At 41.8% G+C, this 23,718-nt stretch overlaps 1 protein-coding gene across 1 annotated transcript in view; it reads right to left on the reverse strand.

The window, feature by feature from the left end:
• Positions 1 to 23,426, reverse strand: part of DLC1 (DLC1 Rho GTPase activating protein) — a 458,419-nt gene extending 434,993 nt beyond the window's left edge. The window contains exon 1 of the mRNA XM_088478740.1: positions 22,452 to 23,426. Within this exon, the coding sequence (XP_088334866.1) occupies positions 22,452 to 23,426 (975 nt within the window). The remainder of the gene's footprint in view (positions 1 to 22,451) is intronic.
• Positions 23,427 to 23,718: the final 292 nt, after the last annotated feature.

Consider the following 23,718-nt stretch of genomic DNA (forward strand, 5'->3'; position numbering starts at 1 on the left):
GTGAATGTATGTATGTATGTATATATATATATATATATATATATACACACAATGGTGATCTTGGGGAGCGCCAAGCTCTGAATATGCAGGTTAAAATTTTCCCTTGATATTTTCTGTTTTAATGTCCTTTTAAGGGGATGAAGATGAAGACAAAGAAGGGATCCACTTTCAGTTTCTACAATGATACCCTCAACTAGAGTATACCCAATGACAAACAATCAGTTTCTGTCTGCTTGTTAACATTTAGTTTTATTTAAAACAAATAAATTTTAAATTTAATAATTAAAAAATAAAAAAACGTACATCACACATATATCATATATATATCGTGGCCATTGTGGGTTAGATGTTGTTAATAACCCGCTGTTACCCTTTAATGGGATGAGCTCATTGACAGCTCGTTGAGCCCACTTTTTGGTCACATAAGTAAGTCATCCAATGCGTTTCATCAATAATGACTTTTCAGGGGTGTTTAATTAAAAATGTATGAACTTCCAGCCTCAGCTTTGTTCCTCAATCAATCACAATATATATTCAGTTTTCAGGTCAAATGATGAATGACCTGTCTAGCCTGGGGTTTCTTATTGTCCCAAGCTGGAGATATCCAATGGAGGGCAGCTTCCCTGCAACAGTGTATAGCTCACAGTTCAGGTAGTGATATATATATGGTATCCCAGAATCTAGGGGTACAATATCAAGCAGGGTGACCTTAAGGGCTTGATAACGGTTATGTTAGTGTAATCGCATGAAATATAAAGGGGTGAATGTATAGTAGATATATATATATGTTTAGTAAATGGTTAAACAGTTGTAAGTATGTGCATTGAGTCCCCCCCCCCCTTATCAGACTTTGGTGCATGGCCCCACCAATATAACACGCAACAGGACCAGGCGAGGATTCTCCCATTTGATTAAAAAAGGGGAGTCCTGTCTGCATGGGACAGTTGAAAAGCCACAGGGGCAGAACAACAGTTGAAAAGAGCTGCTGCAGGGAGAAGGAGAGAGAGCACCAATACCTGACCCACACTGCGGCTGGTGTAGGGAGAGACCACGAAGTCAGGCTTGGCCCGGCATCAGGTGCTACCCAGGAGAAGGTCTTTCCGACAATCCCCGGCTGAGAGGCTCCGCAGGTAGCAGGGACAGCTGGAGGGGTTGTGACCAAGTATTGACTCTGGAGGTCGGGCCAGAGGCAACCCCTCTGAGGTACCCTGACGGAGATAGAGGAATTGGTGACAGCACAGCATGTAGTGGAGCCGGACTCACTTGCTAGTGATGGCAAATAAAAAATATATTGCACCACATACTACACAACAGCCACAGCACTGAGGCCACAGTAATGACCCAGTGAGTGAGGAGTGCAGGCATCAGCTACAGTGATAGTCTCTCAACCATTGTAAAGCGCAACGGAATATGCTGCGCTATATAAGAAACTGTTAATAAATAAATAAAATAAATAAATAAACCATCACCGGTAACACTCTCCCTGAACCAGCGATATACTGTACAATAGGTAATACTTAACATAGAAGAGAGCAGCCATAGCTTACCTTCCAAAAAGACAGCAGAGACAGTTATTAACACACCTACTGCTGCAACACAGTCAGCCGAGATAAAGCAGCTTAAGATTGATACCCAACGTCTAAGCCAATCTGTCAGGAGTCCTCGACCAAGCTGCCTGGTGAAAGTCTGCAGAGAGCATAGTCTAAAACAGTAGGACATCTAGTTTAAACACTGGGAATAGAAACATTGTATTCAATAATTTCAGATTTGTAGGAAAGATACAGAGTTACAAAAAAGTAACTCTCCTCAGCTACTCTTCTCTAACTAGAAAGATTAACCAGGGAAGATATGGAGCAGTGGTTCGCAAACTTTTTTGAATCACGGTGCCCTAGAGTATCAGCATTGTTTTCACGGCACCCCTAAGCCAAATGTTTGTAATTGAGAAATTCAGAAAAAAATATAGTAAAGTAAATTGTACTTACCTGTCATCTTTAGGGTCAGTTATGTGGTGGTGGACAGGTTTGCACTTCTGTTTGTCCATATATTTAAATTACATTGACCATAAATAATTTTATTTTGTGCTAGACCACCAACCTGAGGCACCCCTGCAAGTGTCCCGAGGCACCCCAGGATGCCTAGGCACACAGTTTGGGAACCAATGTTATATAGGAAAACTTTCTTGACGTCTTTAACCCAGGCAACGTCTCGCAACATAGCTTTTAAATAACATTTAAGCAATAACTCTCATAAGGCGATAGGGACACATATACTGTAATTTTTTATGTGCATCACCTAAAGGGAGTGACTTGAATTTATCATTAACATTGGGTAGCATGCATACTATTATAGGTAAAAACTAAAAAGGAGTTTTAGACTATTGACCTCATTCAGACCCGCTCGCAAGCGCTATGCGCTCGCAAGCGGGTCAATGGTGGGGCACTGCACATGCGCCGTGCGTGCCCACAGCTTAGCGAGCGGCCAGGAGGCCGGGTTAAAAAAAATAATGGCCGCCCTGATTCAGAGCGAGCACTTGCTTTTTGCGAGCGCCTCTGAATGAGGTCCTATGTGTATTGCTGTTTGGGTGTGTTATGTTTCTTTGGTTTCTTTGTTCTGTCATTGCTAAATCAGATGTTTGTTAGCTACTAAATAGAGAGATAATTCTGTTTCTAATAGGTTAGTAAATATAGGGACTTAACTTACACAAGTAAGAAAGTTGTTATTAGAATTGTAGAAGCGGCCCAGATTGTTCCTCTTTTCGCAGGTGTTAAACTTAGAGGCTGTGGAAGACTTTCTACCAGTTCCAGTATAATAAAATTGTGTTGTCATTCCATGGTGTAATCCTAACTAAAGTTAAGACTGTAGTACTTGTTAAAGGTTTTGCTGTTATTTACATCCTGGAAGTTCTAGAAGTGAATTGCTCCCTTAATAAATCCAATTGTTATTGAAATAATTGTTTCATTCCTCTGGCTGGATCCATTTCCTTGCCTCTTCAATCTTCTTGGACCCTGTAGAGTAGGGTTCTTCAACCTTGGCCTTTCAGCTGCTGTGGAACTACACATCCCAGCATGCACTGCCACCTTTTTGAAATAACAGCATGCTAAAACTATGGCAGTGCATGCTGGGATGTGTAGTTCCACAGCAGCTGGAGGGCCAAGGTTGAAGACCCCTGCTGTAGAGTGAACAGGACTGATACCGTAACACTTGGTCAGAGTAATGGTGCATACACATGGTCAGATTTGTTGTTAGATATGAACGGTAACGATTTTAAAAATTGTTCAATCGTTCACATCTGAAAGAAAATCTGACGTGTCCCTGCAACGATGAACAATGCGCGTTTCCGCATGTCAGATAACGATATCTGACATCGTCTATGTTTGCAGTCAGATTTTGATGATTTCATTCATTTTAATAAGGTGCCCATCCACATAGCGATATTTGCAAGCGAAGCCTTTAAGGATTTTTAAAAATACCTGAATAGCAGAAAGCATAAAGCGCTGTAGGGAGCAATGGCTGGTTTTCTACAGTGTGATGTTGTAGAAGTCAGGCATAAACATAGAAGATAGTAGAGAAGATAATCGCGTTATCTTTCCTACATAGATATTTAAATCATGAGGAAATGTTTGTTTCCGCGTAATGTAAATAAAATTTTGCTTGCTGATATTCTTTACTCTTTAGATGAATATCTGAACACATTTAAGATTCATTTTATGGAGAATTTCTGAAAATTCTAAAGGGTTCACAAACTTTCTGTAACAACTGTAGTTGGCAAACTCACTTCTGGAATGGCCCAACTTTAAGATGCTGCAATAATTATTGTTTCCGTCTTGCCCTTTAGTACCACAAACATTTATTCCAATGGTACTTCATTTCTATAAAGATGTTTAGCATTAAAACTATTAGGTCTTATAAAAATGCATTGCAACTATGTCTGTGTATACAGCTACTAACTTTGGGCCTGATTCAGACCCACTCGCGAGCGGCTGTCCGCTCGCAAGTGGGTCAATGTTATGCACTGAGCATGCGCACGACGGAGGGAGCTCCGTCGTGCGCATGCGCCAGACGCGGCGAGCGAAGGAAAGTCCTTCGCTCGTTGTGTCCGATCAAAGGGGGCGTGCTGTCAATGTTGATTGACAGCACGCCCCCTTTGGTGGGCGTGCCGGGGGCGTGCCTCCCTGACGGGGGCGTTCCCACGGGAACGCCTCCCGTCAGAAGCCGGCCCACTGACATCACTAGTGATGTCAGTGGGAGTGATTTTGGCTCTGATAGAGCCAAAATCACTCCGGAGCTTGCGGTTGAAAACCTCAACCGCAGGCTCCGGCTCGCAAATTCGATGGTCGCGATGGTCTCGACCATCGCGGCCATCACAAAGCACGCTCGTATAGCCTGTGGGTGGTGACCCACAGCTATACGAGCGTCCAGGAGGACGCTCCATGAAAATGGAGCCCGGCCCTCATTCAGAGCGTGCGCTCTGCTCAGAGCGTACGGCTCTGAATGAGGGCCTTTATTAGTAACAATACAGTATTTGTAATTGTCCCATTGGGGTATATTTACTAAGGTGCGGGTTTTTAGAAGTGGTTTTGTTGCCCATAGCAACCAATCAGACTCTAGCGATTACCTTCTAGAAGGTGCGAGATAAATGTTAAGTAGAATCTGATTGGTTGCTATGGGCAACAAAACCACTTCTAAAAACCCGCACCTTAGTAAATATACCCCATTGGCTTATTGGCATATTACATTTTTTATTATATACTTGTTACCCCTTTCCCCTTAAACATGATTTTTTTAATATAGTGATTAATTTGCATTATGCTTTGTACATTAGGCATGATTCAGCAAGGATCGCTATTCTGCTAATACGAACGCAACGCAATTGCTAATATCAGCGGTGATATACAAATGTTTGCATTCACATTGCGTACGCAGCCTAACATAAGGATGCCCACTTCCCCTTACTCTCATCCGTATACTTTGGCAACACAGCAAAATAATCGGTAACATCGAGTAACATCGGACCCATATGCACAGGTAAGGCAGGTCAGACCTCACTCAGGAATTGCTAACTTCAGCACACGCTATGAGACCTCAGGCTGCTTATGGTATCGCAGTGGATAATTTATGCACGCCCCTGCAACACCGTTGAAATGCATTGGCACACCTGCGTTCATCCGACCACCTCCCCCCCCATCACCACCCACAAATGGAACTTCCTGTCAATCACTCTGCGAATTGTCTGTGTCACCACTGCGAAAGCAGTTTCAATCTCAGAGTCTGGTTCGTGCACGCACACTGCGATGCGTAAGCATGCGCACAGCAAAATGTTTGGACAATTGCTTGTATATTAGCAACTGCGATCCTTGCTGAATCCGGGCCAGTTACCGTTCTCTCAAAACATAGATAATCTCCATCTGCTTAGTTATAAAATGTGACACTTCCCAGATCTTAACACATACTGTACCCACCAAAATATTTAAGTAGAAGATTCAATCGATTATTTTAATGTTGAAATTCAGATGGGGAGGGGAATGTAATGGGTTGCAAACTGGTAGAGTCACTGGTTTTGGAAATTTCCAAACAGATTTGTCCTCTTACACCTATCCTTATTGCTCTATATGGTGTGAGACACCTGGGACAACTTAGACGGTCTGCCATTGGTAGTGATTCTCGGGCTTTCATATTTTTACATGAATTTAGCGTCTTGTTTGCATTGTGGCCACCTACAAAGTCGCTTCCAGTGTCCTAGGCGCTTAAGAATGGTATTTTGTCACAAAGAAATTGGTATCAAGTCGCAGATTAAGCACAATGATCAATGATGCATCACATGATGCATGGCGCAGCTCACTCGTATCAGTCCTCCATCTTTTGGCTTTTTACCCAGGTAAGTGTCCGAGCTGCATACAGCAGCTGCATGAAATGCCAAAGCAAGTTGTCTGGAGTACCAGGGGCGTTTCTAGAGAGGAGGGGGTCCGTTTGCAGTCTCTGACACAGGCACCCTCCTCTCTGTCCGGCAGCCGCTAGCGCACTGAGCTATGCACGGCCAGCGCCGGAGTTATAGACTCTGGGTACTAGAGTGCACCCAGAGTCCATAGTGTATGCGCAGGTCACCAGGAAAATGGCCACGGTGGCCATTTTCCCCGTACTGCGCATACGGAAACAACAGGAAAATGGCCGTGGCGCCCATTTTCCAGTCATTTTTACAGCGCCGGACCCCCACGCCGACGTGGGACTGCGGAGAGGTAAGTAATACTATGGGTGCAGGGTGTGTGGTGTGGGGCCCCTCTGGACCCAGGGGCCCTTGTGCCCCGCACACCCTGCACCCATTATAGATACGCCCCTGCGGAGTACCCATACATTGTAAATGTATTGCATTACCAATGTTTAAGGCACATATTTTGTGAAAAATTGTGTGGAGTCACATGACGCTGCTTAGTGCCATAGTGTGCTGTGGCTCCAGGGCTTTGTGACGCAATTTGAGGATAATTGTATGAGAAATTATCTGTATGTAATGCAGGCTAGATCACAGAGATACTACTGTGATTTGTGTATATATAACATTTATGGACTTGTCTGGTTTGTATAGTAAATGCCAGGGGAGTGTGTGGAGTCTTCTAGTATGGTATTACTCCTTCTAGGAGTAAGAATAGAATGGTTTCCTCATCTACACTTAGTAAGCTCATAAAGTTATCTGATTTCTAAGAATTTTGATCACCTTGTATGAGGCCATAAAGAAATATAATAATAGATATATACCCATTTATGGACTTTGAAAAGAATGCAGAGTAACGGTCTAGAGAATTTTGGCAGCCTCTGCAGTTCTGAATAAGTGCTGCCAAAAATGTATAGATGGTAAATGTGCTTTAAGGTTATACATGATTATAATATTCTGCCATACACTCCTAAGACATAATTTTTGAGTTTAGATTTTATTTTATGTGGTGTTGTTGTGTTATGTGGTTTAACAGAAAAAATATGTTAGTGAAGAGATAAAACATAACAGCTTTTTAACATATTTGTCATGGTTAGCATGTGCTAATGCATGCTTGCCTACCTTCCCGATTCGGCCGGGAGCCTTCACGAAAATCGGGTGCTGCTCCCGGCCCCCTAAAAAAGGCAGGCAAACCTCCGCCGACCCGTCCAGCCCCCCCCGCTGTTACAATAAAAGCCCCGCAGCGGGAGGATGGGAGGCAGTGACGTGATTCGCGCTGAATCGCATCAAAGTGGCTCCGCCCCCTGTTTCACAATGCTGAAAATCTCGGCATTGTGTAGCAGGAGTGGGGCCAAAATGACGCGATTCCATGTCTACGCCCCCCTCTCCGCCACCACTGCAGTGAAGTATCCTTGGCCACACACCCTCTGCGACGCCCCCCTTGCTTGTCTGAATGTTGGCAAGCCTGTGCTAATGACCTACAGTGTACTCCAGAGGTTCCCAACCTCTGCCCTCAAGGCACCCTAACAGTCCAGGGTTTAAAGATAACCATGGTTATGCACAGGTGACTAAGTACCTCAGTGTTTTGATTTAACTGTTTGTACTCAACCATGGATATTCTTAAAACCTGGACCTTTTGAAAGGCCTTTAGGACCACGTTTGGGAACCTCTGGTATACACAATGTCAGCAGCCATTTTCATTTTTGGATTGAAGTATTATTCACAGACTTGCAGCCTGTCACTTTATATTAAATTACATCATTGAGTGTCAGAAAATGGCTTCCTTGCTCTGTGAAGTCAGTATGCACCGTAATGAACAAAATAGTTCTAGCATCTTTTGGCACTGTTCTGGCCTGAACAGATATAACTAAAACGTGTTAGCACGTTTTATACATTCTTCAGGGCCAGCTGAAGCAGGGCTGGTACCCTAGGTGGCGTTCCTTTCCTCAAAGATACCCCTCCCCCCTGCTTCTCAAAGACAGCAGTGCAACCAGCGCTCCATTAGGGAGAATCTCTAGGACATTGAAAACACTGAATAAGGGACATTATGTAATTTACTCAGTGTGACAAAATATGGCTTCATATATGAAGAGAACATGTGAGTATTGCATGGTTAGGAACAGGAGAAGAATGAAAATACACATTGTCTAGTAATCACATGTCAGTGGTGGTTGACATCTGTGTACACACCTGATGACTTCTCAGTTTAAAAGTAGATTAATCGTATTCCTAGATGGAATCTATATATTTTTGGTTAATGGAGTTCCACAGCCCTATCTGAAAATAAAGCAAGCCGCGGGTACTGTGGGCTTTGTATAAAATATATTCCAGTTTGTGGTAAAAACATCTTTAGTTATCCCATCTACTACTGGATTGATCCAACATTATTATGTGGTATATTTTATTATATGATTGTTAATCCTCCCTGAATCATCATATTTTTCAATAGCACTTCATTTGTATTATGATTTATACAATGACAGGTTTATCAAAACTTTCATAGATAATCTCCATCCCCTTGTATTAAAATTCTGAAACTCCAATATTAAATGCCATCTATATATGGGTAGAAAAGTCTAAACTTATTTTATTGTTAAAACTTCTCCGAAAGGAAGATTTTCTCTCACTGGTCACCGAAACTGGCATTGGTGGTAACATTGGTTAGCAGTGATAAGAGCAAGTGTGCATGATTATCTGCTCCGACATGCACACAGGAACCGACATGGGCTCCCAGTTACACATTCCACAAATAATAATAAAGAGTCAGAAAAAAATTCAAATTAGAAAAAAATATATATTTTATATATATGAACTGAGCTACAATATGTTAGCTATTGGAGGACAGTATTGCAGGTGTTCATGATTGATAGTCTTCCCTTTGCTTTGCATGGATAAGGATTACAGAATGCTATAGGATAGGTTTTACCTAATTGATGCTTGCTTGCATCAATTAATAAGTCTCAGAGTGATGACCTAACAAACATTATTGTAACCTCCCATGTTTTCAGATTTAAAAGTCCCTCAGACATCAGAAATCAATTGGGACAATTCTGCATTTTCCCGATGATTGTGTAAAATAATATGTAATGTATGGTGTTCACAGATCACAGACCCCAACCAAAAAGTAATTGGAATTGGGGCTGTAGATTGCTAATGTATGGTAACAATCAGCCAATTTGCAGACCGTTACTAATGCTGGGCATACACTATACAATTATCTGTCAGATATCTGTCCAATCTGGCTGGTTGGAATGAAAACCTGGTAATTTATGGGAACAAATGACAGTCGATCATATGGTTTTAAACATGGAAAACGGACAAAAAATAATTGTTCAAATTGGTTAAATTCGTGTGTTTTAACCAATTTGTCTGAATGACCATTTTTGTCTGTTTTCCATTGTTTGTGAGCAAATGGTGATTGTCATTTGCTCCCATACATTACCAGGTTTTCATTCCAACCAGCCAGATTGGACAGATATCTGACAGATAATTGTATAGTGTATGCCCAGCATAACTTACTAGTAAAATGATGAGCCTAAAATGATGAGCCTTTCAAGTTTGTCTTTTCTGTATTTTTTTTGTGATTGCTGATGTATAGTCCCCTTAATGGAGGGTACACACGGTCAGATTTTCTGGAAGATATGAAATCATTACATCGTTCATATCGTTGACATGTTTAGCATACATTGACGAACGATGCGCGTGCCCGCATGTCAGATAACAATATCTGAAATCGACTGTGTATTCAGTCAGATTTGGACGATATCATTCATTTAAATACTGTCAGAAATCGTTCATCGTTCATGAAATCATTCATATCGTTCATCGTTTAAGTTCCTCGTTATCGATGATCTAGGAAATCTGACCGTGTGTATGCACCATTAGGATATATGCCTTTGATAAATAGACCACTTGAATGGGCTAGAAATAAACAGGGTTTCCCCAAGAAGCAGTGCATTTAATAACATTAGTGTGAAATGTATGGACTTGTCAGGTTTGTATAGTATAGAGAATGTCAGTGGTGTGTGTGGAGTATTCTGCTGTTATATTACTCCTTCCAGGATAACATGGCTTCCTAATCATAGGGACTTTGATGACCTAAGTGGTCATAAACAAAACACAGTAATAGATCTATTCCCATTTATGGGCTCTGAAAACGATATAGAGTAATAGTCTACAGAATTTTGGCAGCTGTTGAAAATTCTAAGTGCATGCTGCCAAAAAATGTATGGATGGTAAATGTCTTTTAAGGTTACACATTATTACATCATTTTGGCATACACTCCTAGGACATACATTTTTGAAGTTATATGTGATTTTCCAATAAATAAAATAAGTATGTCAAGATCAGTGAATGGTCGGTGAATGGTTGAATATATCTGTATGCAACGCTTGCAATAAGGTCGCTCATGCGCGCTGACATGCATGGACATGTCTGGACCTGCCCCCAGTTGGGGTTTGCCCTTGGGCCTCCCCCGCACTGCCATTGCATTCATTTCAACAGAGTGTCCCGAGCAGTGTGCGTCGAGCAGCAATGGAGCTCGTCTTCCACTGATTCCTTGCCACTGCGAAAGCGTGCAAACCAATTATAGACACATTTTCTACTCACAACTTCCTGTCCGTACACTCTCAGCAACATTTCATGCGCCTCCGTCACTGATTTACCCAATTTGAAGCAGTACTTAATATTGTGTCGTTGCTCCATTGCTGTTTGGCACACACTGCTCGGGACACTCTGTTGAAATAAAAGCAATGGCAGTGCGGTGACGGCCTCGGGCAAACCCCGACTGGGGGCAGGTCCAGACATGTCCATGCATGTCAGCGCGCATGAGCGACCTTGTTGCAAGTGTTGCATACAGATATATCAGACCATTCACCTAACTTTTTAGATATACCTTGTATGTATGTATATATACACACTATGCAGATAAAAGTGATTGGACACTGACAGCAAATAGATCAATGTGATTTTATTGATGTCAGTACTTTGTAGGTCCCCCACGTGCAGTGATTACTACAGACACCCATCTTGGCAAACTGTTCACAAGTTCCTGGACAACAGCAGGCGGTATGTTTCGCTATTCCACCTTAAGTACAGTGACCAGGGGTTAAAGTGGTCCGGATCGGGGTGGAACGAGGGGGCACCACTCCTGGGGGAACTGAATAAGGGGCACCACCACTGGGTGCACTGCATAAGGGGCACTACCACTGTGGGTACTGCATAAGGAGCACTACCACTACTGGGGGCACTGCATAAGTGGCACCACTCCTGGGGTCACTGCATAAGGGGCACCACTCCTGGGGCACTGCATAAGGGGCACCACTCCCAGGGTCACTGCATAAGGGGCACCATTCCTGGGGGCACTTCATTAGGGTCACTACCACTACTGTGGGCTCTGAATAAGGGGCACCACTACTGGGGGCACTGAATAAGGGGCACCACTACTGAGGGCACTGCGTAAGGGGCACCACTACTGGGGTCACTGCATAAGGGGCACCACTCCTGGGGGCACTTCATTAGGGTCACTACCACTACTGTGGGCTCTGAATAAGGGGCACCACTACTGGGGGCCCTGAATAAGGGGCACCACTTCTGAGGGCACTGCGTAAGGGGCACCACTACTGAGGTCACTGAATAAGGGACACTACCACTGTGGGCACTACATAAGAGGCACCACTACTAGGGGCACTGCATAAAGGGCACCACTATTGGGAGCACTGAATAATGGGCACTATCACTGTTATCACTGCATAAGGGGCACTACCACTGTGGGCACTGCAAAAGGTGCACTACCACTACTGGGGACACTGCATAAGGGGCACCACTACTGAGGGCACTGCATAAGGGGCATTACCACTACTGGGGCACTGCATAAGGTGCACCACTATTGGGGGAACTGCATAAGGGGCACCACCACTGGGCATTGCATAAGGGGCATTATGTGTAAGGAGCACTACTGCTGTAGGCATTGTATAAGGGACACTACTACTGTGGGAATTATGTGTATTAGGGGCACTACTACAGTGGGTATTGTGTATAAAGGACACTGCTGTGTGTCATACATGAATACGGGACGCTACTATGTCGTGTAATGTGAATCAGGTGAACTGAATCAAGTTTGTGTTACTGTATAGCATAATTTGAATTGGGAAAACTATTGTGTGACCACGCCCTTTTGTTTTGAGACCATGCCCCTTTGGTGCGCTGTACCTTTTTTTTATAAAGCGCAGAGGGAGGGGGGTGAGTTCCACCACTTCTCTAGGACCACTTTAAGCACCGACAGAGACTAACTGTGACACTGAAGAAGGTCGAGTCAGCCTAGAACACACCTGTCACTCCAATTCATCCCAGAGGTTCTCAATGGGGTTAAGATCTGGACTCGTCCTGATTGTTTCTGTAGAACTGCAAGTGCACGGGTCTCCCTATGAAGTGTTGTTGTGGAAACCGCCACATCAGGGGTCATTTGGAACTCGTATGAAATGGTACACATTTTCATTGTGCAGGGGTGTCCAATCACTTTTGTCTACAAGGTATATATATATATATATATATATATATATATATGAGAAGAGAGGGACAGGGACAAGCGCCTGATAGTGTAGTAATTTTCTGAATAACAAAAACTAATATGGTGAACTATATATGTGTACCGTATATACTCTTGTGCATTAAGCATATCACAACAATCTTTAGATCACATCATGGGGTTCCACACAGGAAATAACTTTCAGCTTTATCCTTCTTCTCCAACAAATCCAGGAAACAACAGAGCGGACTATTGCAACCTTGTGAGAGCAAATTAAATTGCCTCCATAGTGTGGTACGTTTATTTAATTATTTATTAACAGTTTGTTATATAGCGCAGCATATTCCGTTGTGCTTTACAATTGTAGTAAATAACCAGATTTATTTTACAAAGTATACATACTACACACAAAACAAACAAATAAAAAGGTAGCTTATCTTAGTAGTTTTCGTGGTCAGTTCCTGTAGGGGTAAATCCAGGACATGCTGGCATGGTCAAATGTGATAAAGAGTGTTTCAAAGCGTTTCGCCACAGGCACTCCAGCAATAAAACACTGAGTCTCTGGAGCACTCCACAAACCGACCCAGCCTGTGGGTCCATAATACAAACAAACACTGGAATGGCAGCACTCAGGTCAATAAAGCTTCCAATACGCAGGTATATATTATCAATGTTTTGGAGATGTTTAATACTCCACTCCATTCCCACTGACGAAGTCCTGAGTGACAAAACTTGTTTGGGGGGGGCACCAGCTGGACACTTGCTGTATTCATCACTCACTCTAAGTGAGCTATCACCAAAGCAGGAGCTTTGGTTTATGGTGTGTCTGGATGTCTATGAGGGAGTCGGCTATAAGCAGATGATTCTCCGTCTGAGCACTCCGTACTGACACACAACAGTTCCAGCAGTGCCGAGATTCGGTGGTTATCCGGTGATGTTATACGCTGTTGTTTTATCTGAGACGTACGTGATTTTATGCATTTATTTATATAAAGATTGATTTGATTCTACAATGTGCGCTCCTTTTCATCTTTTTTCTAGAAAATATATATATATATAATATATATATATATATATATATACACAGTATATATATATATTTAATGTACTGTGTGTGCCTATTTTACCTTTTCATATGCTGTTTTCATTCACTAGTTTTTATATACAATATAACATATTGCAGTATGATTTTTTTTTGTTTTCCAGTTTATTCCAAAATCATTTGGAAATTCCTGTTTGGAAATCCTGCATTTGCACCTAGGGGGTATGCAGCCAACAAGGGAGAAGCAGTAGTGATTTTGTGTGGGTATGGGTGAAATGCATTGTGGAGAGGGGTGTGGGTGTTATTAGTGTAATGTGCAGGGGGAAGCGGCTTATTGCATCATTATTTTTTTTTACCTTATTCTGAAATCTAACATTTGCAAACACCCTCCCTCAAGAATCCTGCGTTTACCCTGTGCAGCATTCTGCATCAGACATTAGTGCATCTGGACATCTGAACTGCAGGCATGCCAGCCAAGAGGTGGTAAGATTTGTTTTTTTAATTTTACAGAAGTTAAGTGACTGAGTGTTGATAACTGGGTAACAAGGGTAGTAGGGGCAGTAGGCTGAAGCTCTGAATAGGGCGCAGAGAACCCCCCACTGCCCCTGCCTGGCTGTGGTAGTTATACTTGAACAGCCTAGTACATGCGTGCTTATGAGCACAGGATGGATCATTCTGTAACACACTAGAATATATGTGTCTGCAATGGCAGCTAGAAGTACTTTCCAAAGGAAAGCGCTGATTATAGCAGATGGTAACTCTTTGCTGCAGATTGGCAATATAGCAGTGTGCTTGCTGTGCCGGAACGCAGCTACAGGAGAATCCTGATATGACTGGCCAGCAGACATGTGACAACCAGTAAATCAGCAGTGCTGAGTAGGGTAAGAGGGTCTAAGTATTCAATTTGTGACCTGGACAAATATAAAGTCATAATATAACTTAGCTTTCCCACTTTGCTACAAATCAAAATGAGATCTTATTGAGAGTACTGGGATCCACAAGGTTGCTGAATTTAAAAACAATTTCCACATACACCCTGTTGCACCGTTAGACCTTCTTGCATATACTGATATTGGTCATGATGTAATTTTAGACATTTTAAATATCCAGCTTCAATAAACTGCAAGAAATAAAACACATGGGGCCTGATTGTGAGTCGGACTCAGCAGCGTCTGTATCTGTCTTTTGCCAGCCACATGCCATTACACGCCCTTCCCTGGTGTACAAGCCTGCGTCTGAATGTGCAAGGACAGCGATGCCCACTTTGAGCATCACTATATGCTGAAATACAGCTAGGGGCATTTTTATATGCCAGCCTTGGTCACACCATTGAAATTTGCATCCGTTCCATTCTACTTTCAGCTTCTCAGTCACAATATGAGCTCCAATGTGAATGAGTCTGAGTTAGCAACTACTACAGCAACACACCCATGATATTCACAGAACATACCACAGTCCCATAACAGGGTGGCAGAGTGCCCTGTGCTACTGCTGCCTCCTTGCCCCTTGAGGCTGCTGCCACTTTGCCCCCTGAGAGCATACCATCATATGCCTCAGTGGGTGGGTGGGCAGGACCGCCATCATTGGGTACCTACGAAACTGCCAGGAGCATCTTAAGTGCGCTCCAGCATCTGCACAGGTCCCACAGTTTTTTGCACAGCACTATGGGAGATGCCATGATGTCTCTCATCACATAGTGCAGGAGCCGGGAGACTGAGGAGGGTGGTTGCAGTGGTAGGTGAGCATGGCAGTTTCCGCCCCCTAGGACATCCTGCGCTGTGCAAAGGCACCGGCACTGCTGCCCTCTTTATTGCCCTTACACACCCATAAGACAGGCCATATCTGTGCATCTGCTTAGCCATCTCCCTTTCGCTACCCAGGAATGTCCAGTTCATTTTCAATACAGGTGTTCAACATCGGCAGTGCTCCCAACTAAGAAACAGCTCCTTAATACATATTAGCTTTCCCACCTTGCTGCAAATCAGAATTAGATCATTTTTGATAGCACTGGGATCCTCAAAGCCCAAACAAATTCTACAGACACATTGTTGTACCATTTGACCTGTTTGCATTTACTGAAATTGGTTATGATGCATTTTTGGACACTTTAAATATTCAAATTCAAGAAACACATACGGACCATGTAATAGCCTGCGGACTTCAGACATTGACGAGTTCCGTGCGAGACTGCCCAATGTTTTAAAGTAGCTGTAATTTAGGAAACAAAACCAGGTTGATTTTGCCTTTTACATGACTGCTACATTAAAACATCGGACAGTCTCACACAGGACTCACCAAGAATTACAGTATAGCTAATACTCTAACCTTTACTGCCATTATTAACGGCTGTGTATTGGCAGTCCAAGAGAAGGTTTTATTCAAAGGAACTGGAAATAAAATGATAAATTAATGACAAGTGATGTTCTATTAGAAATATCTGCCACTAAAAAAGTTTCATATCAAAAGCATTAGTCTTAAAATATGTAAGTAAAATGTCTGTTTTTGTTCTCTGTTTTTAAGTTTAAATTCCTTGATGTCATCCTTCTCCTCTGCCATGGCAGGGACATTTCTGCCTCTCCCTGTTTTATTTTTCTACAAATCCTTCACTCTCCAAGTAACATAACAAGTAAAACTACTTAATTTTAATTAAGATAAAAAGAACTATTCTCTCAGCACATAATCTATCAGTATTTCTACACAATATAACACAAGACATAAACTTAAAGGCAATCCCACAAGCGGTTCTTACTGATTTGTCTGTACACTTCTGTGCTTTATTAAAAGTAAATAATGCTTAAACATGACTGCCAAAGTATGAAAACATGTTCCAGCATCCATCATAAGATATTGGCAGTCAAACATATGCAAAGGGAGACAAATGTAATACAATGACACATAAATACAAAATACAGTATATATGTGTGTGTGTGTGTGTGTGTGTGTGTATATATATATATATATATATATATATATATATTAGGGATGTGCAGGCTCGGTTCTACTCGGTTCCGTTCGTTTTTTTTTACCGAATCTTATTGGGTATCAGCTGTCACAAGTTTTGGATAGCCAATAAGATTCGGTTAAAAAAAACGAACGGAACCGAGTAGAACCGAGCCTGCACATCCCTAATATATATATATATATATATATATATATATATATATACACACACACACACACACACATTTAGATACACCCACACGCACGCGCATAACCAGAACTTTGTGGGCCCCATAGCAACATTTTAAAGGTACCCTTTCCCAATGCTTTTAGAGAGTTACCTCTCTTCACAGTGGTTGTTCATTTTATGCCAAATAAACTTGCCATAGTTAATTTTAGGCAACATACAGTAATAGTACCCTAGCTCATTTTATGCCCCATAGTAGTGTCCTAGTTCAGTGTATGCCCAATAGAAGTGCCCTAGATCACATCATACCACACAGTGCCACCAGTTCATATTATGCCACACAGGAGGTGGGGACCAACCATGTCCTACCTGTGGGGGATACTTCCTAATGCAGGACACTCCATTGGCACTGTTCCTTTCTTGGACATTCCTAATCTCGGAGCTCAATTCCCGCCCCCCAGCTTCACAAAGGCTGTAAACAAGAAAAAACCTACTCTCTGACAGTGCTGTACTTACTGATTAGCATGGGAGATGGATCATATCAGTGTGTAGCTTTAGTTAGAGGGAGAGATAGATCGCCTCTGTCGAGTCTCACTTCAAAGGCCCAGGCAACGGAAATTATCTTAGGAAATTTTGGGTACTTGGTAGACAATAAAAGAACTGGGTCTAGGACAGTGTTCTAAAGTATTTCCCTATTTGAACACAAATTTCACATAACAATAATGAGAAATGTTTTGATAGTTGTTAATAAAAGTCACATTTCCATATAAAAATGGTAACTAAATAAAAAATAACTAGAGACAAAAAAAAACTATATTAAATTAAAATAAATGAAATCATATTAAGTTCAATTAAATAAAAACATCTGTTAATCTATTGTTTAAAATTCCAATGGTAATTTTATTTTTTGCAATAGTCCAAATAGCGTTGTCACTTAAATAATGCAAATAAGTGCCGCGGCTTCATATAATATGACCATGAATGAAAATGCTATCAGCTGAAGGGGGCCAATAATACAGTACCAATCAGAATGAGCGAGATAGTTCTGCTGAACATCATGTCTATATAGTATTAGTCCTCCAGCACCTGCAATGGGTATACCTCCTAATAGGTGCATAAGCATATGCCCCGAAATCGATTTGTATCAATTTACAGGATTGAGCCCTTTCTGTACTTGTCCTAAACCTGTCCAGAAATTAGAAAGATCAGAGCAGGCAGTGTGGAACTGGGACATGAAGGGCCCACCTGGGGTCATCCACCAGAGTGGGTGTGATTTACCATCTAATAGAGTAACAATATATAATTTGAGATCTGTAACCTGACACCTAGAGGAGGGGATGGGCCCACAGGCAGTGGGCCCCAATGGTAATTTCCCTTGTAGCCCTGTGGGCCAGTTCCATCTCTGCGAGCAGGTATTTCACAGTAAGTAGGCAATATAAACAGAGTCATAGGCGAAACTAGGGGCTGGTCCGAGGGTGCACCGGACCACCCATTAGTCCAGTTCCAACATATTTAATGAAGGCAGCAGTGCAGTGCCTGTTTGTCCGAGCCTCCTGCTGCATCCTGGCACGATGGATGACACAGTGCTGGCGGCAAATCAAACATGGGTGCTGGCCACGAGCCAATCACATCTCGCGGGACAGCAACCAATCAGGAGTGGCCGCTCCTGATTGGCTGCCATTCTGCAACCTGTGATTGGCTTGCGGCCGACACCATGTTTGAAATGCCGCCAGCGCTGTTTCACGGTTGCGCTAGTGCACCGCTGTTTGATCTGCAACACCAGCAATCAGCCTCCCGGGTATGGGTCGAATCCGCTCTTCCAAGCCGCCTACTATAAAGCAGGATCAGCCATGTCGGAGACAACCTGGCAGGTGCATCTCCAGGCCAGATGTGGAGTATTTGATTTATACCATGTGGTACCAAGTCCACACTGTTCTAACTGTGGTATGAGTACAATTCACCTATTGATGTCTGCACGGTTGTGTATTTTACTACAATAAACTGATATATTCAGCAACATAACAGCAGGCATACACAGAAAATAAGGGAAGCTTATTCAAACCAAAAGGAACTGAAGTCAAGTTCTACATTAGTTAATTTGATGACTCACGTGATTTGTTATACGACATATGTATAAGTATGTTAGTCATTTATTTTAAATTACATTATCTACTGTGCATGAGAAACGCTCTATGTACATGAAAGAAATGCAGCGTCATCTTTATTTTTTTCATTTTAACATCATCCAGGCTAGTTAGGCATGTTCATTGTGTATGACAGATCTGCAGGAGACACAGCTTTGTGCATGGTTTGGTGCTACGTATTTTTGCAAACAACTTAAGACATTATTAGAGCCTGATTCTGAGCCGATGTTCAAGGAGTTCAGAAATTTTATACTACTGCACATGCATGAAAATTCCTAAATACTCGTACAGCGCATACATTACACTGTGCGATTGAAACATATGCTGGGTGCTCCTAGGCGTTGGCTATTTTGGTTAATTACGGGATCCCGGCGCTCATAATGCCGGCAGGCAGAATCCCAGCAGCGTAATCCCATCGGTGGAAATCCCGACGCATACAGGTAAGTTTTCTAACCCTTCCTGAACTCTACCCCTTACCCTAACACTCCTTCCAGCAGCCTAATCTTAACCGCCCCCCCGCAGCCTTACCCTAACTCTCCCCTCCCAAAGCCTAACCCTAAGCGTCCCATCCCCCAATCTCTCATATTGGAGACCATACTCTGATGGAGATACTGCACCTAGCATGAGGCTGGCGCAAGTTTAGATGGTGTGACTGATCATTGCGTCTAAAGATGCCCCAAAAATTATTAAAGCGTCTAAAGACCCTCAAAATGGGCATCTCAGTCCTTGCACATTCATACACATGCTTGTATCTAGCATTAGAATAAGATGCAGATGTGACTACGACAAAAAACACCACAACCGTTACAGCAGCGTGCGCCTGAGATCAGGCCCAGTTATGTCACAATCAGGCATATGCCGCTTATCTCTACTGATAGTAGTATTATGTTCTGTTGATAGATCTTTTTTTAAGAGTGGGTTAGCAACAATGTAAATCATTATATATAATGGACAAGTGTATAATGATAAATAATACACAAATGATAACCTTGTAAAGAGTTTCTAAAATACAAAATATGCCCATCGAACAATGAGAAACCAAATGAAAAATAAATGAACCTCAAGGCAAAGAGAATGGTTTTGTGAATTTTAGGTTTTCTAGATTTTTTTTTAAACCAAGTTGTAGATTGGAAACAGGCAACAGACAATTCTCATTTCCATGACACAGTACAAGAACTTTCCCAGAAATGATTATCTATTTTGGAAGGAAATATACATAAACTGTGTTGACAGGTGGCATCATTATTCATAGATAAAATGCTGGTTCATATTTTGAAATAAAAAAAGAGATTATCTTAATTACTTGAATATAAAGAATACTGTTTTTTGAAATAGCTATGAATTGTAATAGAAAGCAGACAAACAAATAGCTAAGAAGAAAAACAACAACTGCGCATACCATAATTACCTGTTCATACAGGAAGCCTGCATGTCATCTTCTACTGCAAAGAACCCCCATAAATAAATATATGTCTATTACCCAAATTGCAGAGATACTCTGAGGACTATTATGCACAACAGAGTCTTTTTGGCATACCAGTATCATTGGCTTGGGGAATTGTACTACCAGTAATTGATTGCTTTACCTGGAGAGATTTCCGATCTGTCATTTATGATATACATAGATGGTGGCAAGTTAATTTAACTAACGACAGAGAGGCGGGGCTGAGAGGAGGGGCTAATGCCACTGCTTTTGTAAGCAAATAAGGAAGAGATAAGGTGTCTGAGTTGGGAGCAAATAAACAGAGTAACTTTACACATGACCGAACCATGCTGCATGCCAACATTTCAGACATGTTGACATTCTCATGTCGACTTGATGCATGTCGACCTAACACATCACACCCCCAGAGCAATCTACACTATCCGTGGCAGTGCCAGGACCAATGAATTTGGTAGCATTGTCAATGTCCCTACTAGTTTGGTATTGCTCCAGTACCAACTTGTATATCCCACTGATGAATGTAATCCAGAAAATAGCTACCTCCTCTGTATCTAGTTGATAAGTGCACTATAAAATAGTTACTTTAAGTATATTTTAAGCTTTTATCTCCCTACAAATCATTATCTCCTTTCAAAATCTCTCTGGAGGAAAAACAAGTATGGCCTACAGACACACTCAGTCTGCTACATAGACAAAGGCTCTCACAGCTCTCATTATATTATAAGATGGCAAAGGGGTGGGAGGGAGGATATCACAGTGAAGTCAAATGTTATAGGGGAATTTCAAAGCCTATATATCATATTGCATGTGACTGTGGTTGCCATGGTAGTCCATGTCACTCAGCAGAAATGTATATCATTAATAGCACGTAGAAAATGCAAAATAAGAAATGGCATAAGCCAATGCTGCCACAGAGGTTTATATAAAAAAATACACTTCATTTTACTTGAGTTTCTTGTTTTAATAGTTATATTATAGGCAGCACAGATGGTGTAATGGTTAGCGTTACTGCCTCACAGCACTGAGGTCATGGGTTCAATTCCCACTATGGCCCTAACTGTGTGGAGTTTGTATATTCTCCCTGTGCTTGCGTGGGTTTCCTCCGGGTACTCTGGTTTCCTCCCACACTCCAAAAATATACTGGTAGGTTAATTGGCTCCCAACAAAATTGACCATAGTGTGTGTGTGTGTGAGCATGTGGTAGGGAATATACAGTAGATTGTAAGCTCCACTTGGGCAGGAACAGATGTGAATGGTAAGATATTCTCTGTAAAGCGCTGCGGAATATGTGTGCGCTATATAAATAACTGTTAATAATAATAATAATAATATTATTTATCCAACATTTGCAGGTAAACATACAGGGGTCTGTTCAGCAAGAGTGACGATGTTGCCCAGAATATTATTGGGCAACATCGTCACAAGTTTTTATCAATTATGATAATTTATGGCTGCTATTCAGCAATATTTGAGCAGGCACAGCGGTTGCGGTAACACGCTGTCCCTGCGATGTCACAGAAGGTATTGTTTTCCTCTATGCATGCTCAGTCATGCTCTCCGGAATAGTCTCTGTCCCTGCTTGCGGTGACCGCCGACAGGGTAAGTACATCTCCAGCCTGTCCAAATAGACTGACATGTGTATACAGGCTTTATACTGGCCTGTATACATGTATATTTATGTGCTTTTATATTTAGCATTTATATATAAATGTTAAATATAATCGCACATAAATATACATGTATACAGGCTAGTATAAAACCTGTATACACATGTCAATCACTTTCGGCAGGTTTAACAGGCTCTAGAGTGACTTACAAGTCCACGATCACCAGAAAGCAGGCACAGAGACTGGGCGGTATTACACGATGCTGCAGGAACTTAAGGGAAAATTTCCCTCTGTCCCTGCAGTTTTCGGGATATTTAAGTATTTTCTTCATATAACGCCATTATGAGATGGCATTATATAAAGTAAATATTTTTCGAGCGTTTTAATGCTTTTTGCTTTGCTGAATACAGTAGCAAAAAGCATTAAAGCACTGTAGAGATCAATGGCTGATCCCTACAGTGTGGTTCTTGGCGAGATGGGAATTAATGGAGAAGATAATTGCGTTATCTTCTCCATTATCCCATGGCTGAATAAGAGATTGACATAAATAATACGGAAATCATTGTTTCCAGATTTTTTATGTAAAAAAATCATTGCTGAATAGACCCCACAGAAATACAATGGGAGAGATCCTTACCTTTTTTCTACGTAGTCTAACTTGTTCATATATCTCTCCAGAAGTAGAAAAGCTCTCCTTGAGTTTTACAGGCTGGGTGCAACCTATGGAACTATTTTCTCCCAAGCCTGCTATTGTTATATTTGAAATACCATCTGTGAGATCAATATTATGTTGAGCTGCATCAATATCTTGGCAGAGAGGAGACTCATCACAACAGTATCCCGGACCTGTGTTGGATTCCAATTGAGAAGGGATAAAAGAACTCAGGCTATCAGCTGGTATTTCGGTCACCACATCACAGATTGCTTCTCCATGTTCATCTTTTGATGCATCATATTTTCTTCTCTGTTGTGCAATTCTTGCAGAATGTAGCAGATGTTCACCAGTCATGTCAATTTCCTCAAAATCTGTATTTGTAAATATTTCTTTTTCTGAATTTTTTATGGAAATTACATCTAAAATATTAAAATCTTCTACTTTGATTTCATTATTAGTGTCCACATGTTCCCCTTCTGTATGAGTGTTCTCTTCTGCATCAACAACGACACAGCTTTTGTTACATTCCTGGCTCATGTCATCTTTTGGCAAGTTCAGAACAGCAGAGCTAACGCCCCCCTGACATGGCAATTGGACCGTTTCCACACTGGTGTTGGGAGAAACATGATTATCTTCTCTATCTAGATTGTCGTTTTCATCTACCTCTTTGCAGATTTGTTCTTGAGCTTCGATATAGCTGCTGCATTCTCCAAAGTATCCACACTCTGATAAAGAAGAAGGTTTGTCCCTTTGCTCCTCTGTCAGGATCCCATGCTCTTCCATAGCTGGCTTTAAATGATCTGCTTTAAGCCCATGGCAACATAACTTATCACAACCCACCGTGTTAGAGGACAATCCTATCCATTGGGTTACATGATCTTCCCAGCTCCTCTTCCGAATGGCTACAGACATGTCACAAAGCAAAGCCCCAGACAAAGTTTGCAGACAGCAGAGCATGTGATTTCAACATGGGAACGCCGTGAACAGCTATCCAAGTGACCTGGTGAAATATCATCTATAAAACAAGAAATCAAATCAATTAGAGTTGAAATGTTGACAAACGATCAGCAAGCAATACAGCAGCCCTTGTTTGGATGAAAAGCCTGTGTTCTCAAAGCACCACACTTAGCCCTGCTTGCCAACTTCATACAATAAGACTCATTTTATTTTAGTCATAGGATAACTAATTTCATGCATCTGAATCCTATAAAGCCTTATGACTCCATACAAGTAAGAAGGTTATCGCTCG

Source organism: Taudactylus pleione, unplaced genomic scaffold (genome assembly GCF_031769625.1).
Source record: "Taudactylus pleione unplaced genomic scaffold, aTauple2 ptg000218l, whole genome shotgun sequence".
In the NCBI taxonomy this organism is placed as follows: Eukaryota; Metazoa; Chordata; class Amphibia; order Anura; family Myobatrachidae; genus Taudactylus; species Taudactylus pleione.